An 18948-nucleotide genomic window follows, 5' to 3' on the forward strand; every position below is an offset into this window, starting at 1 on the left:
ATGAGAAATTCAATATGGAAACATGTAACAGAATAAACTAAGCTGGTATGCTGAGTAACCAGCTGAATAAATGTATATGGAATACAAGAGAAGGTAACCAAAATGCTGAACTATTAGCATATAAAATAGTGTTCTGTATTTAAGTTTTGTAGCTCTGGAAAGGCTTATGTTTCTAAGAGAAACGTTTTCCAAAACTCTACAATTCTTAGTGTAACTAAGTTTTAAGCAGTTAGAATTATAAGAGGTACTGAGGTTGTAATATGTAAATTTAATATATAAAAAAAGTACACACTATCACCCCTGTTTTCAACTACATGAATCATATTATGATAGAAAGTCTTATTTTGTGATATCAAATGATATCACAAAATAAGACCTCAGATATAACAGTTCTGAGAAAAATTACTGGCATGAAAAAATGAGATACTTTACAGTGGCAAAACCATATTAAAAATTAAGATGTGAGAAAAGAACTTGACATTATTATCATTCAAGACAAAGTAAGCAGAGTTAATCTAAGGTAGTATTGGTCATGTAGACTGGAGAGGAAAGATTAGTAAAATAAGCAGAAACATTGGCAGGAAAAAGACCCAGAAGACAAACAAAATCAAGATGGAACTAATACAGTTAACCAATACCTTAGAAGAACAAGAAATAAGAATTCACATTACTGAATGTCTGAGATTTTAGGTTTAATTCACAACACAAAAATAAAGATATTTATTTATTCAGTTGCAAATATTTCACTGGTTTTATAGCCAGCATCTTCAGAGTACAAAGAGTTTGCTACAGTATGCAAAAAGTGATAATCGGTTTTTAGTGGGAATGGATTAAAACTGTAATGACAACACACAGAACTACAATATATGGCCCTAATATAGTGCCATATATTGTAGCATAAAGAGACATAAATATTAAGCTGATCTTCAAATAACTCTCTCCCTCAGATTTTTGGAATACAGATTCTCTGACAGGGCTGCTTAAGAGAAAGCCAAATAACTGGAAGGAGACTTGACCATCACCTTTCAGGAATGTGGAGAACTGACTGAGGCTTCTGACCTAACGTCCAACTGTCACCTTCACGTGGTACACCCTGTCAGTAGGTATCTGCTAGGTATTTAATAAACAACGATGAGCTGGCAAATTGGGACTTACCTGACCAAATTGTACTCTATTGGCTTAAACCACAAATGCATATGATGGCACAACATGATGAGATTTCATGCTGGCTGCACAGTTGTCTGCTTAAACAAGGCTCCAACTGTTTTCATTAGAGAACCAGGGCAATAGTGAAAAGTCAGGCACTGGAATAAGTTCTAACTCAACATCTAGAAGAAGGAGAACAAATGCAACTTCATAAGAACCAAAGATGAGAACAATCAATATAAGGAGAATTAATGGAAAATAATGATATATTACAAAAAAAAAAAAAAATAGAAGACACAAATCCTAGAGATATAATTATAACAATAAGGGATCAAAATGCTAAAATGATTGAACAGGCAGAGAAATGATAATAGGAAAAGAAGGTATAGGAAATATAAATGAAAACGGAGAGATGTCACTGGATTTCTGCACGATGAATAAATTAGTAATATGGAAGGAAATGATTGCCTTAGTTGGCACAAATGATTTGACAGGCATGAAGTATTCTATGAGAGAGGATGTAAAGAAGTTGTTAGAAGAGGCAAAACTGAAGAGAGAGAAGGTGAAGATTGTAAGTCTTCTATCATGCTATAATAGAGGTGAACTGAGGAGGAGGGCATTGCTAACTAACAAGTCTGTACTAGGTTGTGCAGAAAGAATGCTGTAGGATTTATGGATATGTGGTCGGTATTAGGTGAAAAGAAGGATTTGTACAATGCTAATGGACTGCATCTAAATAGTTTTGGTGTTAGGTGTCTAGAGAGAGAGAGCTTTATTCACAGAAAATGCTGAAACACAAATTCAGGAAAATTTAAGCAATTAGGGTGGAAGCAGGCGAGTTTGTGTGAAGGCACCCATGAGGCAAGTCAGTGTGAGAATAACCAAGTGCAAAATTTAGTCTCTCAAGAAAAAATATTGAATAGGGTAGTAAAGGTAGGTGGGGCTAAAAGAGATGCTGCAGTTTCAATATACTAATGCTAGAAGTATCAGGAACAAGAGGAATAAGAGTTTTTGGATTTGGTTAGAGCAACTTGCCAAAAGTTATAGGCATTAGTGAGACATGGTTAACAGCAGATGATGCTGTTACAGGGATAGAATGCGAAGGGTTTAGTATTTTCAGGATGGGGGAGCGATGCTGCTGATGATAGAAGACGAATTGTGGCCAGAAAGAATATGAGATAGGGAGGAGGGTGGTAGTAAGACAAAATATACAGTTGGTTTTTACTATAGACTAGGGAGTTCCATGGATGATCTGGAAAACATGCATTGCCAAATTAGTACGAGTATAGGTCGAGTGATTATTATTATGCGGTATGAGGGTGGTTGGAATAGTTCTCGGCCTCAACCATAGATGGCAACACTACTGACACAATTTTTTTTTTCTAAGTTGTTACATCTATCATAAGCATCCATGCGAAACTGCAAATCATTCTATCAAGTAGTTTTTTTTTATACAGCTGTCTGAAGCAAAAGTGTTATCTGTATCCCTTGAAATGGATAAAATTGAGTATTGTGCAGTTATAAAAGTCTTTGTAAAAGAAGGTTTGACAGCAAAAGAAATTCATTCGAAGTTCATAAAAGTTTATGGGCACGCTTCTTCGTTTTCGACAATTAAGAAATGGGCTGCAGAATTTAAATGTGGCCATACAAGCCTTGAATATGATCCACATGAAGGACGTCCAAAAAGTGTAACAACACCATAAATCATTGATCAAATGCACGATATGGTATTGGATGACCAGCGAGTCAAAGTGCATGAAATTGCCGAGACTATAGGCATTTCAAAAGAATGTGTGCGATATATTTCGCATGAAGAATTGCAAATGGAAAAGCTTTGTGCAAGATGGGTGCTGCACTTGCTCACAGTAGATCAAAAACGCAATCACATGAAAATCTCTGAAGAGTGCTGGGACCGTTTTAACAGGAATAAAACTGATTTTGTGTGTTGATTGATTACTATGGATGAGACTTGGATTCACCATTACACACCAGAATCCAAACAGCAGTCAAAACAGTGGAAAGAAGCCAGTTGTTCAGTGCCAAAGAAGACAAAGGCAGTTCCATCAGGAAAGGTCATGGCATCGGTGTTTTGGGATGTTAAAGACATTTGTTAATTATATTGATTATTAATGTTTATTAATTATCTTGAAAAGGGTAAAACAATAACCAGGGAATATTATTCTGATCTTTTAACCAGACTAGATGAAAACATTCATGAGAAAAGACCCGGTTTGCAGAAGAAAAAAAATCATCTTTCATCTGGACAATGCACCTGCCCACAAAGGTGTTTTGGCAATGGGAAAATTAAGGAATCTGCACTATGAATTGTTGGAACATCCACCCTATTCCCCAGATTTGGCTCCCCCTGACTTCTATCTCTTCCCAAATCTAAAACTCTTCCTCGCTGGTCAGCGTTTTTCTTCGAATCAAGAGGTGATTGCAGCTGTAGAGGGGTATGCAGATCTTACTGAGAACCACTACAGGGATGGGATAATGGTGCTGGAGCATCACTAAAATAAACGTATTAGTCTTAAGGGAGATTATGTTGAAAAATAAAAATAATTTTGAAATTATAAATTCGTTTTTTCATTGTTAGGATGAGAACTTTTCATATTCCATTTCCTTCCTTCACATGGAAGGAAGGAAATGGAATTTATACACCTAATGAGAGATAATTACTTCAGGCAGAATGTGATGGAGGGCACTAGGGGTGTGAGAGAGTATTGGATCTGGTCATAGAATCAGAAGAGCTATCCATAACCAAGGTGACCACATTGCATCTAATTGGTGAAAGTGACCACACTGTCTTGACTTGGTAGATTGTAAACCATGGCAACTTTAAAACACTATAAAAAATTACTCCAGAAATGCTGGATCATATACTGTAAGAGCTAAGGTATATGATGAATGCTTGCTAAGCAAGCAATAAGTTCACACTGCACTTGCTCACTCCAAATAAAAAATTGTAAACTCTGATCATTCAAAATATTTGTTGGTGTTACCACTGTGTCATTATTTTTTCAATATATGTTTACATTTGATGGAAATGCTGATGGAAATTATGTTCAAGCTGCCATATTGTGCATTCAGAACTGGGTAAGTCCAGACTATCTGCAGAAACCAATTTACATTTAAAATAGTGGCACTCTTTTCTGAAAAATCCTCCCTATCTAGCCTATAATTCCATATGGCATATAAAATTTTGAAAATAGTTGATGCCAATTTTAACATATGGAAAAGCAAACAACAAAACAAGAAGAAACAGCAATACATCACACCAGAGGAAAGCATCTAGTAATGAAATCTTAATTCTACTGAATCCTTGAGGTACATTCTAGAAAATGATATGATAATTAAAACAAGTCTTACCTCTGCCTGGATGAAATATCCTTCTGAGTCGTCCTAGTGCTTCTTTAAAACTGCGGACATCATGAGTTAATTCAATAATATCTTCTTGCTCTACAAGAGCACTTTCCAAAGAGCCATCACTGCTTACACTATTCATTGAAACAGAACGAGAAGCTCCAGCTGCACCTAAAGAATTGGCACTAGCAGCACTATCACTACGGCTATGACCCCTAACTGGCAATACTGAAGATCCTTCCATTTTTGAAGTGATAATATGACTTAAACCACCTTCAACAACCGTATCCTATAGAAAAGAAATAGAAAATAATAAAATCAGATTCACAGGAATGAAATTCAAAGTACACACTAATTTGAATAAGATTCAAACATCTTCCCTTCAGAGCTGGAGACCTTCAGATTACCAAAGTTTAGTCCTAGTTATATACTGCATAATATGCAGCATCTAAAATGCTGATGGAATGTTCAAGCTGCCATACTGTGCATACAGAACTGGGTAAGTCCAGACTATCTGCAGAAACCAAATCCTTCTAACACTTTCACAATGGCAAACATGACAACAGCCTTGGATAAATACAAATGATGTTTTCAAGTTATCTCAGACATTATGCAAACACTCAATATTTCTTTTCTTAGGTACAGCATTTAAATGGTTATTCTACAGATCAGCCGCTACATATATAATAGACCAAACCTGATAGTAACCTGTGGAAACTTGACTTAAGGTTTCCACATCAGCTAAGAACTAACTTTACAACCACTATTCTTCTAGGCAGGTCTGAAGGGTGGAATATTATTATAAGATCCTATGGAGTCAAAGACCCATCTAGGAGGTCCTTTTGTCATACACACGGCTCATCATACCATGCCTTAAATACACTCAAATTCTCTGCAAACACCACCCTCTCACACAAGGCATTCCAATCATTCCCAAATCTGCATGCAAAAAAACCTGCTTCTCACTCTTCTACTCATGCCTTCCTTATACAGCATCCAGGGATGACCTCTGGTTTTCCCCTGATCTCCCAATATTTTCTGTAAAACCTCTTCAACTTGATCTTATAACAACCCCTTACTAACTTGTAGGTCTATCATATCACCCCTCTTCCTCCTATCCACTAGACTGTAAATTGCATCTTCTCAACCTTTCCTCATATTTTGCATTCGAGATATCAGAAATTACCTTAGTCAGTCACCTCTTCATACTTTTGTAAACCAGATGACCAAATCTGCACACAGTAGTCCATGTGTGGCCTAATCAGAGCCTTATACAATGGAACAAGAATCTCTTTATTTCTACAATTCAGTATCCTTCACAACATTCGCAGAATTCGTTATGTTGTCCTAACAATTTTGGCAATGTGTCTCCTAAATATCCCAAAATGTTGAGGACACAATATGCAAAGGAAGGAAGTGAAATTTATCGATTTGTATGGTTTAGCAAAGATTCTATTGTATATGTCAAATCCCTCCTGATTTCAACTTCTGCATCAGTTAAACAAAAATACGAACAGTCCAGCAAAGAGAACTCAAAGTATCTAGTAAGATGGAAACTCTATAGCAATGTGTGCCAAACTTTCAGTATCTGCATACCCCTTTTAAAATTTATATTTGAAGAGAATTTTAGCTATCTTTTCTAATATACTCTGAATATAAGAAATAGGAAGAGTTTTACTATGATTATGTGTGTTGTTGCAGGAGGTATGGGGGGGGGAGGAACATGCTGCATATTGTCTATTTTATTCAGAGTTCAGCAGCAGGGAATGTTTCATTTGAACAAATATCCCCAGTTGTGTTTTGAGGATGCCGTATTGTTGGGATGGGTGATGGTCTGATATTGCTTATGCAAGTACTTCCATTGTGTGTGTATTGAGGGGGGGGGGGAGCTAGGTCAATGGAAAAGAATAATAAACCATTTTGTACTCATAACTATATAACTTGCCAACATGGTTGGCTGAGTGGTTAGCATATCTGCTCTCCAGCCAAAATGTTGCGGGTTCAAATCCCAGTGTGGGCATGGATGTTTGTGATTGTCTGTGAAAATACTAGTGGTCAGCGGTAGATGGCATTGGTGTAGATGAAGGTAGTTGTGGTTCATTGTAGTTGGTGGAGATGGAGAGTTGTAGAGTAGGTGCCCTCCCTCAATGAGTCTTTGAACTCCCTGGAGGTGTTACGTAATAGTAATAATAATAACAATACATAGTTAAATACATAGCATGTAATCTCTTCATCCCTGAGTGCATAATCTTATATTTTACAACATTAAATTGAAATCCATTATCCTTCACCTACACTGCCAATCTATTTAAATCATATTGCAAATTGTCTAATCACCTTTATCAACTATTAGCATGATAAAGATGATTAGCTACCAGCTTAGCATCATCAGCAAAAAAACTGAATATTCCCTTAAATCATTCACTATATTGTTAGTATACCCAACTGAACAGATGTGACCCCAGTACAGAACTCTGAGGCACTCCACTAGTTACTCGAATTCTCCTAGACTCCACCATGTACTACCCTCTGATGTTTGTCAGTCAGCCATCCCTTAACTATGCTACCAGCTTCATATTCATTCTGATATGCTTCAATTTATGCAATAGATTTCCATGAGATATTCTCTCAAAATGTCTTTGCAAGGTCCAGCAGTACCAGGATGTAGTCATTTCCTTTATTCAATTCTGCTATCACTATTATAAAAGGTAAAATAGGAACTATCTTTCACAAAATTATGCTGTCAACCATGGAGTATTTTATTCCTATCCACCCAATATCTTAACCCAGTGATTCTTAACTAGGAAGGGGGACTGCGACCACCTAGAAGGCCAAGGAAAATTTATAGTTTTTAAAATTTCGAAATCTCTTAAAATAATTATTTTTTGCTCTTTATTTTAGTTTGTTTCAAACTTGTATCGTTCTGTATTAGTAATCTGAATCATGCAGTTTAATGCAGTAGTTTCTTTGGTGGTGGCACCACAAGTCGACTTTTTGCTGCTGGCAACACTGCAAGTCATGACATTTGCCTACTGGAAGTGATTCTCTGAAGTTTTAAACAATACTAGTACAAATGCATAGAACTTAACATTTTTAAGTGCTACTTAAGTGCAATTACTTTTCTAAATTTTCAGTGCTGTAATATTGATTTGTTATTTCTTAAAATATGCAACTTATAAAATGAGTAACAAAGAACATTACTTGATTTCCTAAACATAAATACAGTAAAGTTTTTACAGTAATATTTAAGTAAAGTTGTTTACTGTTTTCTGATTTTTTTGTCATTACAATCAGTGAGTAAAACCACCATTTTTTTAAAAAAAAAGTTTTATTATTATTATTATGTTACTACAAGCTAGGGGGAGGGCCGCAAAAATATTTTAGGATACGTATGCGGGCTGCAACTACTAAAAGGTTAAGAACCACTGCCTTAACCACCAGTCCTGAGATACTAATTGGTCTTTAAATGGCTACATCGACACTCAGCGGCTACCCTGAGTGTTCAAAATTCGAGTCATCAGAATTCAAGGAGAACTGGCCTACCAGTGTGGAACTCAGGTGGGGGGGGGGGTTATATCTGGAACTCAGGGGACGTTACCCCGCTTTTGAAGCCTTGACACTCAGGGGAAACCCTAAGTGTCGAGTCTTCAAAATTCGAGTCATCAGAATTGAAGGAGAACCGGCCTACCAGTCCGGAACACGGGGGGGTTGGGCGCCATAGGCGCCAGGGGGTAATAGCCCCCCCTAGTATATATATATAAAAACAGAGACAAGCAATAATACATTTCAAACAGTATGCCAAAGAGACAATGATTTGGTCAACCATTATTCTACTGGCATGACCTCTACTGGAAAAAATCACCTACTTCAATTCTCACATAAGTCTCTAACAGCAGCAATTTCAAAATCTCTGTCTGGATGATACATTCCACCTTGCACAAAATGACTCAATAGCTCAATTATTTTCTCTGCTTCCATCACTTTTCACATCCATCATTATCATTAGTGATTAAAGTTATCCTTTTGTAACTGTTCTTCCTCTGACTCTTATCCAGCACTCTCAAATCCTGGTAGCATCCACGATATGCTGTTTCAGGTAATTACATCTTAGTAGCTGTATAAATTCAATATCATCCTGCCATGCACCCTTTCTTCTTTTGAATCTGCATCACTGTAATTGAAGATTATTACTTGACCTGCACTCATTTTGCCAATCTGCTGATGCACGGCTTTTATACCAAACTTATACCATTTTGGACTTCCTTTGGTGAATGCCAATACGAATTCTCTTCAATTCCCTGCACATGGTTCAGTAAGATATGGGTCAGGAACAGCCTTCATTAAATGCTGTGGTTAATTGCTAGACAGAGCTCAAGTGCAAGCCTTCTCAGACGATGGCAATCTCATCCTGACAGACTGTCTTAGGACTACAGTCCAATGTCGATTATTTTTCCACTGACTAAACACCTGGGATATCTCACCTTTTGAAGAACTAGTCAGCTCTGATATTTTCAAAATCGTGGCTCCAGCCAGACGAGCATCCACAATAACACCTTTATCATACTCTGAAAGTCCCCCCCCCCCCCCATTGTGATCAACACCATTCATTACCTACTTGCAACATTCTTAAATAGCTGATGAAAGTTTATTTTTCACTTGGTTAGAGTATAATAAATTTAGTTTAATCCTTTATCCAAGTGTGAGCAAACAAAGTTTGCGCCTGAAAGTATCTTCAGGACTGGGTTAAGGTGGTACACACCAGGGCAACTCGTTGCAAAGGTGGAGCAAGCTACCAACACTCCTATCTCAGTATCTCCTATAATGCAAAACACATCTCCTTGCAGATATGTCTAATGTTATGCATTAAGGGAAGGGCCACTACCCAGACTAGTTTCGACCTTTATTGAGGTCTCTTCAGTGGGAGCCAGGCCCAAGTGGAGATATCAAGCAGAAGCATTAGCAGGTCATCTCTACCTATAGGAATTGCCAATTGGTGTGCCACCCTTTTTTAATAATTTACTCTGGATTTAGAGAAAGATGTTGAAAGTTTATTTTTCACTTGGTTAGAGTATAATAAATTTAGTTTAATCCTTTATCCAAGTGTGAGCAAACAAAGTTTGCGCCTGAAAGTATCTTCAGGACTGGGTTAAGGTGGTACACACCAGGGCAACTCGTTGCAAAGGTGGAGCAAGCTACCAACACTCCTATCTCAGTATCTCCTATAATCTGGGTAGTGGCCCTTCCCTTAATGCATAACATTAGACATATCCGCAAGGAGATGTGTTTTGCATTATAGGAGATACTGAGATAGTAGTGTTGGTAGCTTGCTCCACCTTTGCAACGAGTTGCCCTGGTGTGTACCACCTTAACCCAGTCCTGAAGATACTTTCAGGCGCAAACTTTGTTTGCTCACACTTGGATAAAGGATTAAACTAAATTTATTATACTCTAACCAAGTGAAAAATAAACTTTCAACATCTTTCTCTAAATCCAGAGTAAATTATTAAAAAAGGGTGGCACACCAATTGGCAATTCCTATAGGTAGAGATGACCTGCTAATGCTTCTGCTTGATATCTCCGCTTGTCTCCACTTGGGCCTGGCTCCCACTGAAGAGACCTCAATAAAGGTCGAAACTAGTCTGGGTAGTGGCCCTTCCCTTAATGCATAACATTAGACATATCCGCAAGGAGATGTGTTTTGCATTATAGGAGATACTGAGATAGGAGTGTTGTTAGCTTGCTCCACCTTTGCAACGAGTTGCCCTGGTGTGTACCACCTTAACCCAGTCCTGAAGATACTTTCAGGCGCAAACTTTGTTTGCTCACACTTGGATAAAGGATTAAACTAAATTTATTATATTCTTAAATAGCTTTTTAGAACACGTGGTAACAACATGACCAAGTATTGTGCATATATGCTACGTAAGTCATGTTTATGTTCATCTACATAAAGGTTTGTAACTCAGTGGCCAGTATGTCTAAACTGATTTACTTAACAAGTTCATGTTGTACTTGACCTTCAATGCATGACACGACAATTTGTGAGTACTTTCTGTTTGAGCATTTGGTTGATATTGTAGTTCAGTAGTGAAAAGGTATATAGTGAAATACATCTTCTCCTACAAACACTATACTGAGAAGATGCAAGCAAAATCACCCCTGATGGATTATAAGACAAAAATATAAGAAAATCTCCAACTGCTATTTTGCTTTTATTTCAAGAGAAACATTAATGCAAAACGATTATATAATATTATTAATTAAATGTTTGCTCTAGGGGGATATCGCACAATAAAACTGTTTATAAGTGCTGTCTGCGTCTATTGATATAGTTGCTAGACCAACCAATCTTTCTTGGGTCATTACTGTTTGCAAATAATTTTTAATCAGTTTAAGCTTGGAAAAATCTTCTTTCCGCACTTTCTATGCTAACAGGAATTGTTAGCTTAGCAATGGCGCATACCGCAATATGGCTGAACAAGCGCCCTTATTAAGCCGTGCAGTGAGGCAGGCTGCCTCTATGCTACACCCTGTCGACGGTACTGAGAGTGCACTATAATATTAGAGTATTTAGTGTAATTAGAAACAACTGAAATGAACATCATACTGACTAGTTGCAAACAAAGCAAAAATTTATTGTAGCAGGACCACTAAAATACAGTGGTCCTGCTTGAGGCACAACTCGTGTGAGATGCAGTGTGGCGTGAACATATAAACTTAACAGGTTCATGTTAAGCAATTAAAATTCTAAAAATAGTTATAGTAAATATCTTAACAAGAGGCATAGTAAAAATGCAATTTTCATAAAATAACTAAGCTTATTTGAATGCTAGAGTAAACATGCAACACAATTACTGAATGTTAAAAAATCTGTAAATTAATTGCATCCATAAGCATGTCACTGTTAATAAAAGGGCCAGTATGCGGTAGAGTCCCCAAAAAGCATTAAATTATATAATATATATTTGGCTGAATTGTCAGACTGTCAATAAAATGGTCCATAGTTCAGTGTTAAGGATGGAATAGAGTTCATTTGTAATTCTAAAATAGATAAATTTGTTAATTACTAAAATAAATAAAGAAACAACAATGCCAAAAGGCTTCAGTTTAACAATGCAAAATTATATAAGCCAAGTGGATAGATATTAGATCCAATATTATTTCAAAGCAGAATGCAGAAACTATGAAAGTTACATAAGGTAAGTTGACCAGAGAGCTTACAGGAATACACTCCAGGGCATTCACGAGTTGGACTACTTATAGTCCAGCTCCTGAGTAACAACTTTTACGTAGTCCATACTTTAGTATGAACTACTTAAAAGACATAGGTGCTTCCCAATAGTCTATATATTCGCCTTTTATTAGTTTATTTTGATTATGTTTCACTGACCTGACAGCTGTTTCGAACTGGTTAGTTCTTCTCAGAGATACTGTACAAGCAAAGAACCGCTCTAAAAATAAGGCAATCCTCAGACCACTCCGAATAAGTGACCAGAGGATCGTCCAACTGAGCAATGGTTCCACTCAGTGACAGGCTCACCTTGCCACTGAACAGAACTGCTCATATTATAAGGAAAAGCATTCACCGACATGGCCTCAATAGAAGCCATGCCAGAAAACACCAATCAGTCCGGAGACTCAAATTGCTCTCCTAAGACATAACTCTCCACTCACTCCCCTGTAATCTTATCCCCCCCCCCTCAGTGGGAGGCAGACCCAGAAGAAATAATGAAGAAACCTTAAGAGAGAAAGTCTCATGCAGTACTAAGGAACTGAAATATCAGAGAAATGTATCTTTTGTAAGCGAACTCTCGGTCGGTGCGTAAAAGTAATTACTAAAATAAAGAGCCAAAAGGCTTCAGTTCGGCGATGCAAAATTATATAAGTCAAGTGGATATTAGATCCAGCATTAATTCAACTCCGAATGTAGAAACTATTAAAGTTTCATAAGGTAAGTTGACCTTACAGGAATATGCTCCCTGGCATTCACGAGTTGCCTTAGTATGGACTACATAGAAAACATAGGCGCTGCCTAAGCGTCTATATATTCGCCGATTGTGAAATTAGCACGAAATTTCACATCTTTTTCTGTACCAAATAATCACTCATGGTAAGCGTATGCCTACTACACTTTATTACACTACGTACGCCTTTTATAAGTCCATTTTGATAAGGTTTCACTGATATATTTTCTGATATTATATAATTTTGCATTGCGGATAAGTAATTACTAAAATAAAGATAAGTAATTACTAAAAATATTTTAGTCATTACTTTTACACACCGACCGAGAGTTCTCTTACAAAAAATACATTTCTCTGACATTTCAAGTTCTTTAGTACTGAACAAGAGTTTTTGTTCTCTTAAGGTTTCTACCTGATCTCTGAGGAGAACCAACCAGATCGAAACAGCTGTCAGGTCAGTGAAACCTTATCAAAATGGACTAATAAAAGGTGAATATATAGACTCTTGGGCAGTGCCTATGTCTTCTAAGTAGTCCATACTAAGGCACTTGTGAATGCCGGGGAGAATATTCCAGTAAGCTCTCTGGTCAACTTACCTTACGAAACTTTCATAGTTTCTATATTCGGCTTCGAAATAATGCTGGATCTAATATCCATGTGACTTACATAAATTTGTTAATTTTATTTAAGTTCCAGTTGTGTGGCCCTATTTGTTCCAGAAGCAAAGTTTTTAAATCGACTTTCCTCAAAAGATACCTGAACTAAAGTCATACCGGCCTCATATATTGAAAGCAAAATTCTATTCAACGAAGGCACAAAGAATATGAGTACAAGCTTTATAACTAGTCAAAGCCTTACCTCGGGAATCTGTTTCAAACAAACACAAATCTTATGAACCTAGCAAGTTTAATGATTTAAATACGAAATTTCACATAATTGAGCAAGCTGAAAGAGATGAATGTGTGTCTGATACAGGGTGACCACCCAGCAAAAACATTTTGTACCAACTTATGCAGGAAAAAGGTACTAAATCTGAAAAAAAAAAAAAAAAGTACTAGATTTTTATGTAACATTTTATGTAACTAATGTAACATTAAATTTTCAGTTATTTAATAAGCTATTTACAGGGGTTACAACTCACAAGAAAAACTCTGGAAGTATTTATTCATTATTTTTAACAGATTTTGCTAAATTCATTAATACTTCAGAAATAGTCAAGTCTGTAGCTGATGAATGTTTCAATTTTTCTTTTGTCAAAAGGAGTCCATTCATCAAGAGAGTTTGTAATTGGTTTCTTATTTTATTTTTAGTTATTGTCACTGCTGAAAATATTCTTTCAGTTGCTGCTGATGAATGAGGGAGGCACAGTACAGCTTTAATGTTAAAAGTAGGAAACATTTTTTCTCCTACCACATTTTTCATTTCAAAAACTTTATTCCAAAAAACCATGAATTCTTGACCTTTTTCCAATGCTTCTACAGTCTTCAATAGTTGCCATTCTCTATTGGGGTCTTCATAACTATTTTCTTCAATAACATTAGGAAAATTTACAGCAAGTGACATTATACTGTAAAAACAGTCTGATTTGCACATTTCAGGATTCAGAATCGCTAAACCTTTTAATACAGGATTTTGGACATTTATTCACTTGAAAACTTGGCTACAGCTCAACATAGAAGGACAAACATTTCACCTTGAAGTGTCTTATGTCTCTTTCTGGAACTTCACTCTTATCTAAACTCATCGGAAGGGCTTCCACTCTCACTACTAGATATACATTTGCTATGTCTAAAAACTGAACCATTGTCAGCTGGATTTATCTTTTCAATTGGTGTATTTGTAACATATTGAGATTTCATGAAATATTTCATGATCATTTTATCTCCTACTGATGAAATTCGAAGATGAAGACAATATTCAGTGCCTTGGTAATCTAAATTTAGATTTACTACTGTTGGTAGGATGAATGCTAAGAAGAGAAAATATGCCTTAAGGGTTTTAACTGTAGTGCAGTTAAAACTGATTTGACTTGCTCAATTCCATCTTCTACTGTGCTCAAGATAAAGTATGAAACCAAAGCATTCCACTGTTCTACTATTCTTTGCACTACATCATGCACTGAGAGCCAACGAGTTTTACCCAACCCCAGCAAATTATGTGGTTTTAAGTTTGATAGTTCCTGAATTTTTTTAAATTCTGTTAATCTTTTCGGTTTCTTTTGTATGAAATTGTAAATATCTGCACATAGTTCTTCTAATAAATTTGGTAGTTTCTTATATGCTTCAGCTGCACATAAATTAAAGCTGTGACATATGCATCTGGAGACATAAATGTTCATTTAATGATTTAAGGCAAGCCTGAATGTCAGAATGTTTCCCATCATAACTGAAGCATTATCAGCAGCAAAGCCTAATAAGTTTACAAGAGGCACCTTCAGCTTGTTGAATAATTCTATTAGAACTTCAAACAAAGCTGAACTTGTTTCGTCACTAACATCAATGATATTTAAAAACGAATTCTCTGCTGATTTTGTGGAATCATCATAGTAACGAACCACAACTGCTAGAGATTTATTTGCTGTAATGTCAGTTGACTCATCAATAATTAAAGAAAAATAAGTATTATGAAGTTTTTTTCGAGATTTCATTGAGTGAATCTACAGCCAGAACATTTTTTATAGGACAGTTACATTTAGTGTGTCCACACTGTATTTTCTTAGCAATTTCACTATCAGGGGCAATTGTTTTCAAAAGAGTTGGAAGAGTATCCATAAGTCTCAAAGGCAGATTGTGTTCTGCAACATATACACATAATCTTAATTCTGCCTCTTTAATTTGTTTTTCCAACTGATATTTGGAACTGGATTTAAACAATGACATTATACCTGGTGTGCTTCTTTTAGATTCTACATTCCGCTTGTGTTTTGGGGTGTTTCCATGATGAATCATTAGACTTTTGCTACCATTCATGCCTTTATCACAAAATTTACAATGAGCAGTTTGTCCTTTACTTTTACCTGAACTGATCCATGATTTAAGAATGGGATTCTCCAACCAGTCTTCTCTGAATTTTTGCTTATATGATTTTTTGATCTTTTTAGAACCTTGTAAACCTGAATCTGAATCATAATTAGCATCACTTTCTCTTTTATCCGAATTACCTGTGTCACAAGTAGTTTCTTGTGAGTGGGAAGGACCGGCATTGAGATTTTCACTTTCAATGGCTCGTTTACGCTTTACTAACTGATGCACTGCACTTTTTTCCCTGAGATGTAGAATCAATTTTAAATTTAGAAAGTTTTTCTTGCCACTTGTCCATGTTTAAAGGGAAAATCTAAATAATATTTTTGATGAAGAAATGAACAATGAACATAAATTGTTTTTATAATAAAAACAATGTACTTCAAAACCCACTACTGAACAGACACTTACAAGCACTTTAAATCAAACTGCGACTGCAAGCAATGAATTGAAATTTGTACAACATCGACTGTAAGAATTTTTTAATTCGTACATTGGTGAAGTTTGAAATTTTTAATTAATGATTAACATTTCTGACATAAAGGGTGAAGCAAAATGCTTTCCATAGTCCCTTTCCACAATGAGTGGAAAAATTTATGAGCCAATTGCTCGCCCTGAGCGGACTTGGAGATTAAACATCAGAATTGGAGTTTAAGATGGCTTTTGGTCTTTTATGTTTGAAATAATCCATTGCTTCGTAATTTGAAGCTAGTTGAACCAGTTTGTTGGGGTGTACAGATGCTTTTGAAAAGAACTTTGTTGCTATAGTTTGCAAGAAAGTGTAAATATAGGGGATATCTGTGTCCTGATGGAGTTGCACATTTCTGATGAACCATGGAGCATTTAGGATCATTCGTAGACATTTATTTTGCACTCGTTGTAATTTGAGAATATTAGTATTAGTGGTATGGCTTCAAGCTAGAGATGCGTACGTGAGTATAGGACAAACCACCAGTTTGTAGATAAGTAGTTTGATTCTGGTGTTTAGTTTACTGTTCCTGTTGATTAGGGTATAGAGTTGGGCAATGGCTTTTGATGCCTTTACACAGAGAGCCTTGGTATGGCAGCTGAAAGTTAGCCTTCTGTCCAGTAGTACACCAAGGTATTTGACTTCTGTTTGCCATGGGATTTTTGTGTTAAACAGGAAGATGTTCCCTTTAGGAAGCATCGGTCTTCTGGTGAATAGCATGGCTATGCTCTTCTGGGGATTCACTTGCAGTCTCCATTTGGAGAACCATTTTTCAATCAGTAGTAGGTTTTCTTGCAGTTTTTTGATGGCAAGATGTGGCTGTAGAAATCTGAGTAATATTGCTGTATCATCCGCATAGATGGCCATGATAGATGACAATGGATTGTGCAGGATATTAGACACGTATATGGAAAACAGAATCAATGCTAGTAAGGATCCTTGTGGGACTCCAGCCAAGATGCATTTCTGTGTTGATACTGTACCATTAATTAGGTGAAACATTTCCAATAGTATTCCAGTAGAGATCAGTTTATGCAGTAATCCAAAATGCCAAATTTTATCAAATGCACTGGCTATGTCAAGGAAAACAGCCCCAGTGCACTGATACCAATTGTATCCAATGGAGATGTATTTGACTAGTCTATGTATCTGTTGTGTGATACTATGGGTTTGATGAAACACAAACTGCTCTTTGGGAAGAATGTTTAACTTGTGTACGGAGGTTTGGAGTCTGATAAGAATAACTTTTTCTGCGATTTTACCCAAATCTGAGATGAGGCTGATTGGCTGATAATTTTGAGGCAGGTGCAGGTCTTTTCCGGTCTTATGGATTGGAATTATATCCACCTCCTTCCACAACAGGAAGGGAAATGTTTGAAATGGAGGATGAAATTAATTATGTTGGTCAGATGTATAATAGCTATAAAAGGCAGAAGCTTTTATCACTTTGTTGGCGATGCCATCAGGTCCAGGAGCCTTTTTGTTTTTTAATTTCTTGATTATATCATATATTTCTGCTGGTGATGTGGGTTCAATTTGATTGGAGCAGGTTACAGAAGATTTTAATGAACATCTGACATGTTTATGGATCCTATAGATGTGATTAAAGTCTAGATGTTCATATGAGGGTTTACATTGCTTGTCTGAGTTTTCTGCTATTGCTTCGGCTTTATCTGCATCGGTGTGGATGAGGCCCAGATCTGTTTGGAGAGGAGGGGGGAAGATATTTGTTTTTGATCTTTCTGATTCGATTCCAAATGGAGCGATTGTCAGGAGAAATAGAAGTCAATCTTTCTTCCCAAAGTTGACTTCTGTGTGCTTTAAGGGCATCTCTCACTGCAGAATTAAACCTATTCAGGATTCGTTTGTCTTATGGTGCACAGGTATTATGAAACCTTTTTCTAGCCTTATTTTTCTCCTTGATCAGGTTCATGATATCTTCAGGCAAGTGGTTGGGCCTGAGGGCAGTTGTGGAAGTAGTGACTGCTGTAAAAGCTGTGTTAATTTGTTGGGTCAGGTCTTTAACAGCAGTTTCAATTTCTTCTTTGGATTTTATAACCTAACCTAACCAATATATTTCAGGAGTACTTTGGTCAACCTTTCCCATGATATGAATGAGTGTGTGTGGGGGGGGGACAGTTTTTCTTGGATTACGATCAGATGAAAGATCATTTAGTGTCATTAAACTGTACTGGAGCCTCACATTCTGCAGTGTGACTATGTCCAAGACATCAGCAGTGCCATACGTATTATGATGGGTAGGTTCAGTGGGTCCTGCCACAACCGCGCTGTTGGATCCTGTATAGTTAGCAAGTATGTGGCCATTCCTGTTGATAGTTCGAATGTTCCAGGCGGGATGCTTGGCATTTAAGTCACCGGCAATGATGATAGGCTCTCTGATGCCCAAGATAGCATCCAAATCTGAGGACAGTAATGATTTTAATAGAGGATTGTATGCTGCATAGATTTTTAGTCTACCAGCCGAGCTCATGAGAACCTCTACACCTGTAACCTCAAGATTAATGGTAGGTGGGATATTTACAAAGTGATGCCTAATGTAATTCTTGATGAAAATGGCATTGCCACTGCCTCTGTGGGTCAGTCTGTACAGATGATATCCCCCTGATTTTGGGGTTGTCCGATGATCTCATATGCATTTCACTTATCAAAACTACATTTGGCTGATGTCTTTGGGTGAACTCTTGGAGCTCCAAGACCTTATTTCTGAGGCCGTTCGTGTTCCACGCGATAACCTGCAGAGAGTCTGGATTAAGTTTATTCCTGTTCATGAATGGGCACTATGAGGATGATTTGTGTATCCTTTAGGAATCTTTTAGTAGAGGATGGTGTAGGGTTGGATCTGCTGAAGTCTAGCAGCATATTTGCCAGAGAAGAGGTGATGATAGCTGTCATTTGTGTGTGGTACTGGCTGATCCTGTTCATGAGTTATCTGTTCAGAACAGACTACATCCGCATATATCCTTGT

At 36.8% G+C, this 18948-nt stretch overlaps 1 protein-coding gene across 3 annotated transcripts in view; it reads right to left on the reverse strand.

Annotated features, from left to right (window-relative positions):
* The window catches only part of LOC150101214 (rho GTPase-activating protein 45-like), a 519012-nt gene that overhangs the window by 401804 nt on the left and 98260 nt on the right, over positions 1 to 18948 (reverse strand). For all 3 annotated transcript variants that reach the window (XM_090401286.1, XM_090401287.1, XM_090401288.1), the window contains one exon: positions 4516 to 4798. In XM_090401286.1, the coding sequence (XP_090257412.1) occupies positions 4516 to 4798 (283 nt within the window). The remainder of the gene's footprint in view (positions 1 to 4515; positions 4799 to 18948) is intronic.

The sequence above is a fragment of the Typopeltis vanoorti genome, chromosome 12 (assembly GCF_054136105.1).
Source record: "Typopeltis vanoorti isolate ZY-2024b chromosome 12, IOZ_Tvanoo_1.0, whole genome shotgun sequence".
Lineage (NCBI taxonomy): Eukaryota > Metazoa > Arthropoda > Arachnida > Uropygi > Thelyphonidae > Typopeltis > Typopeltis vanoorti.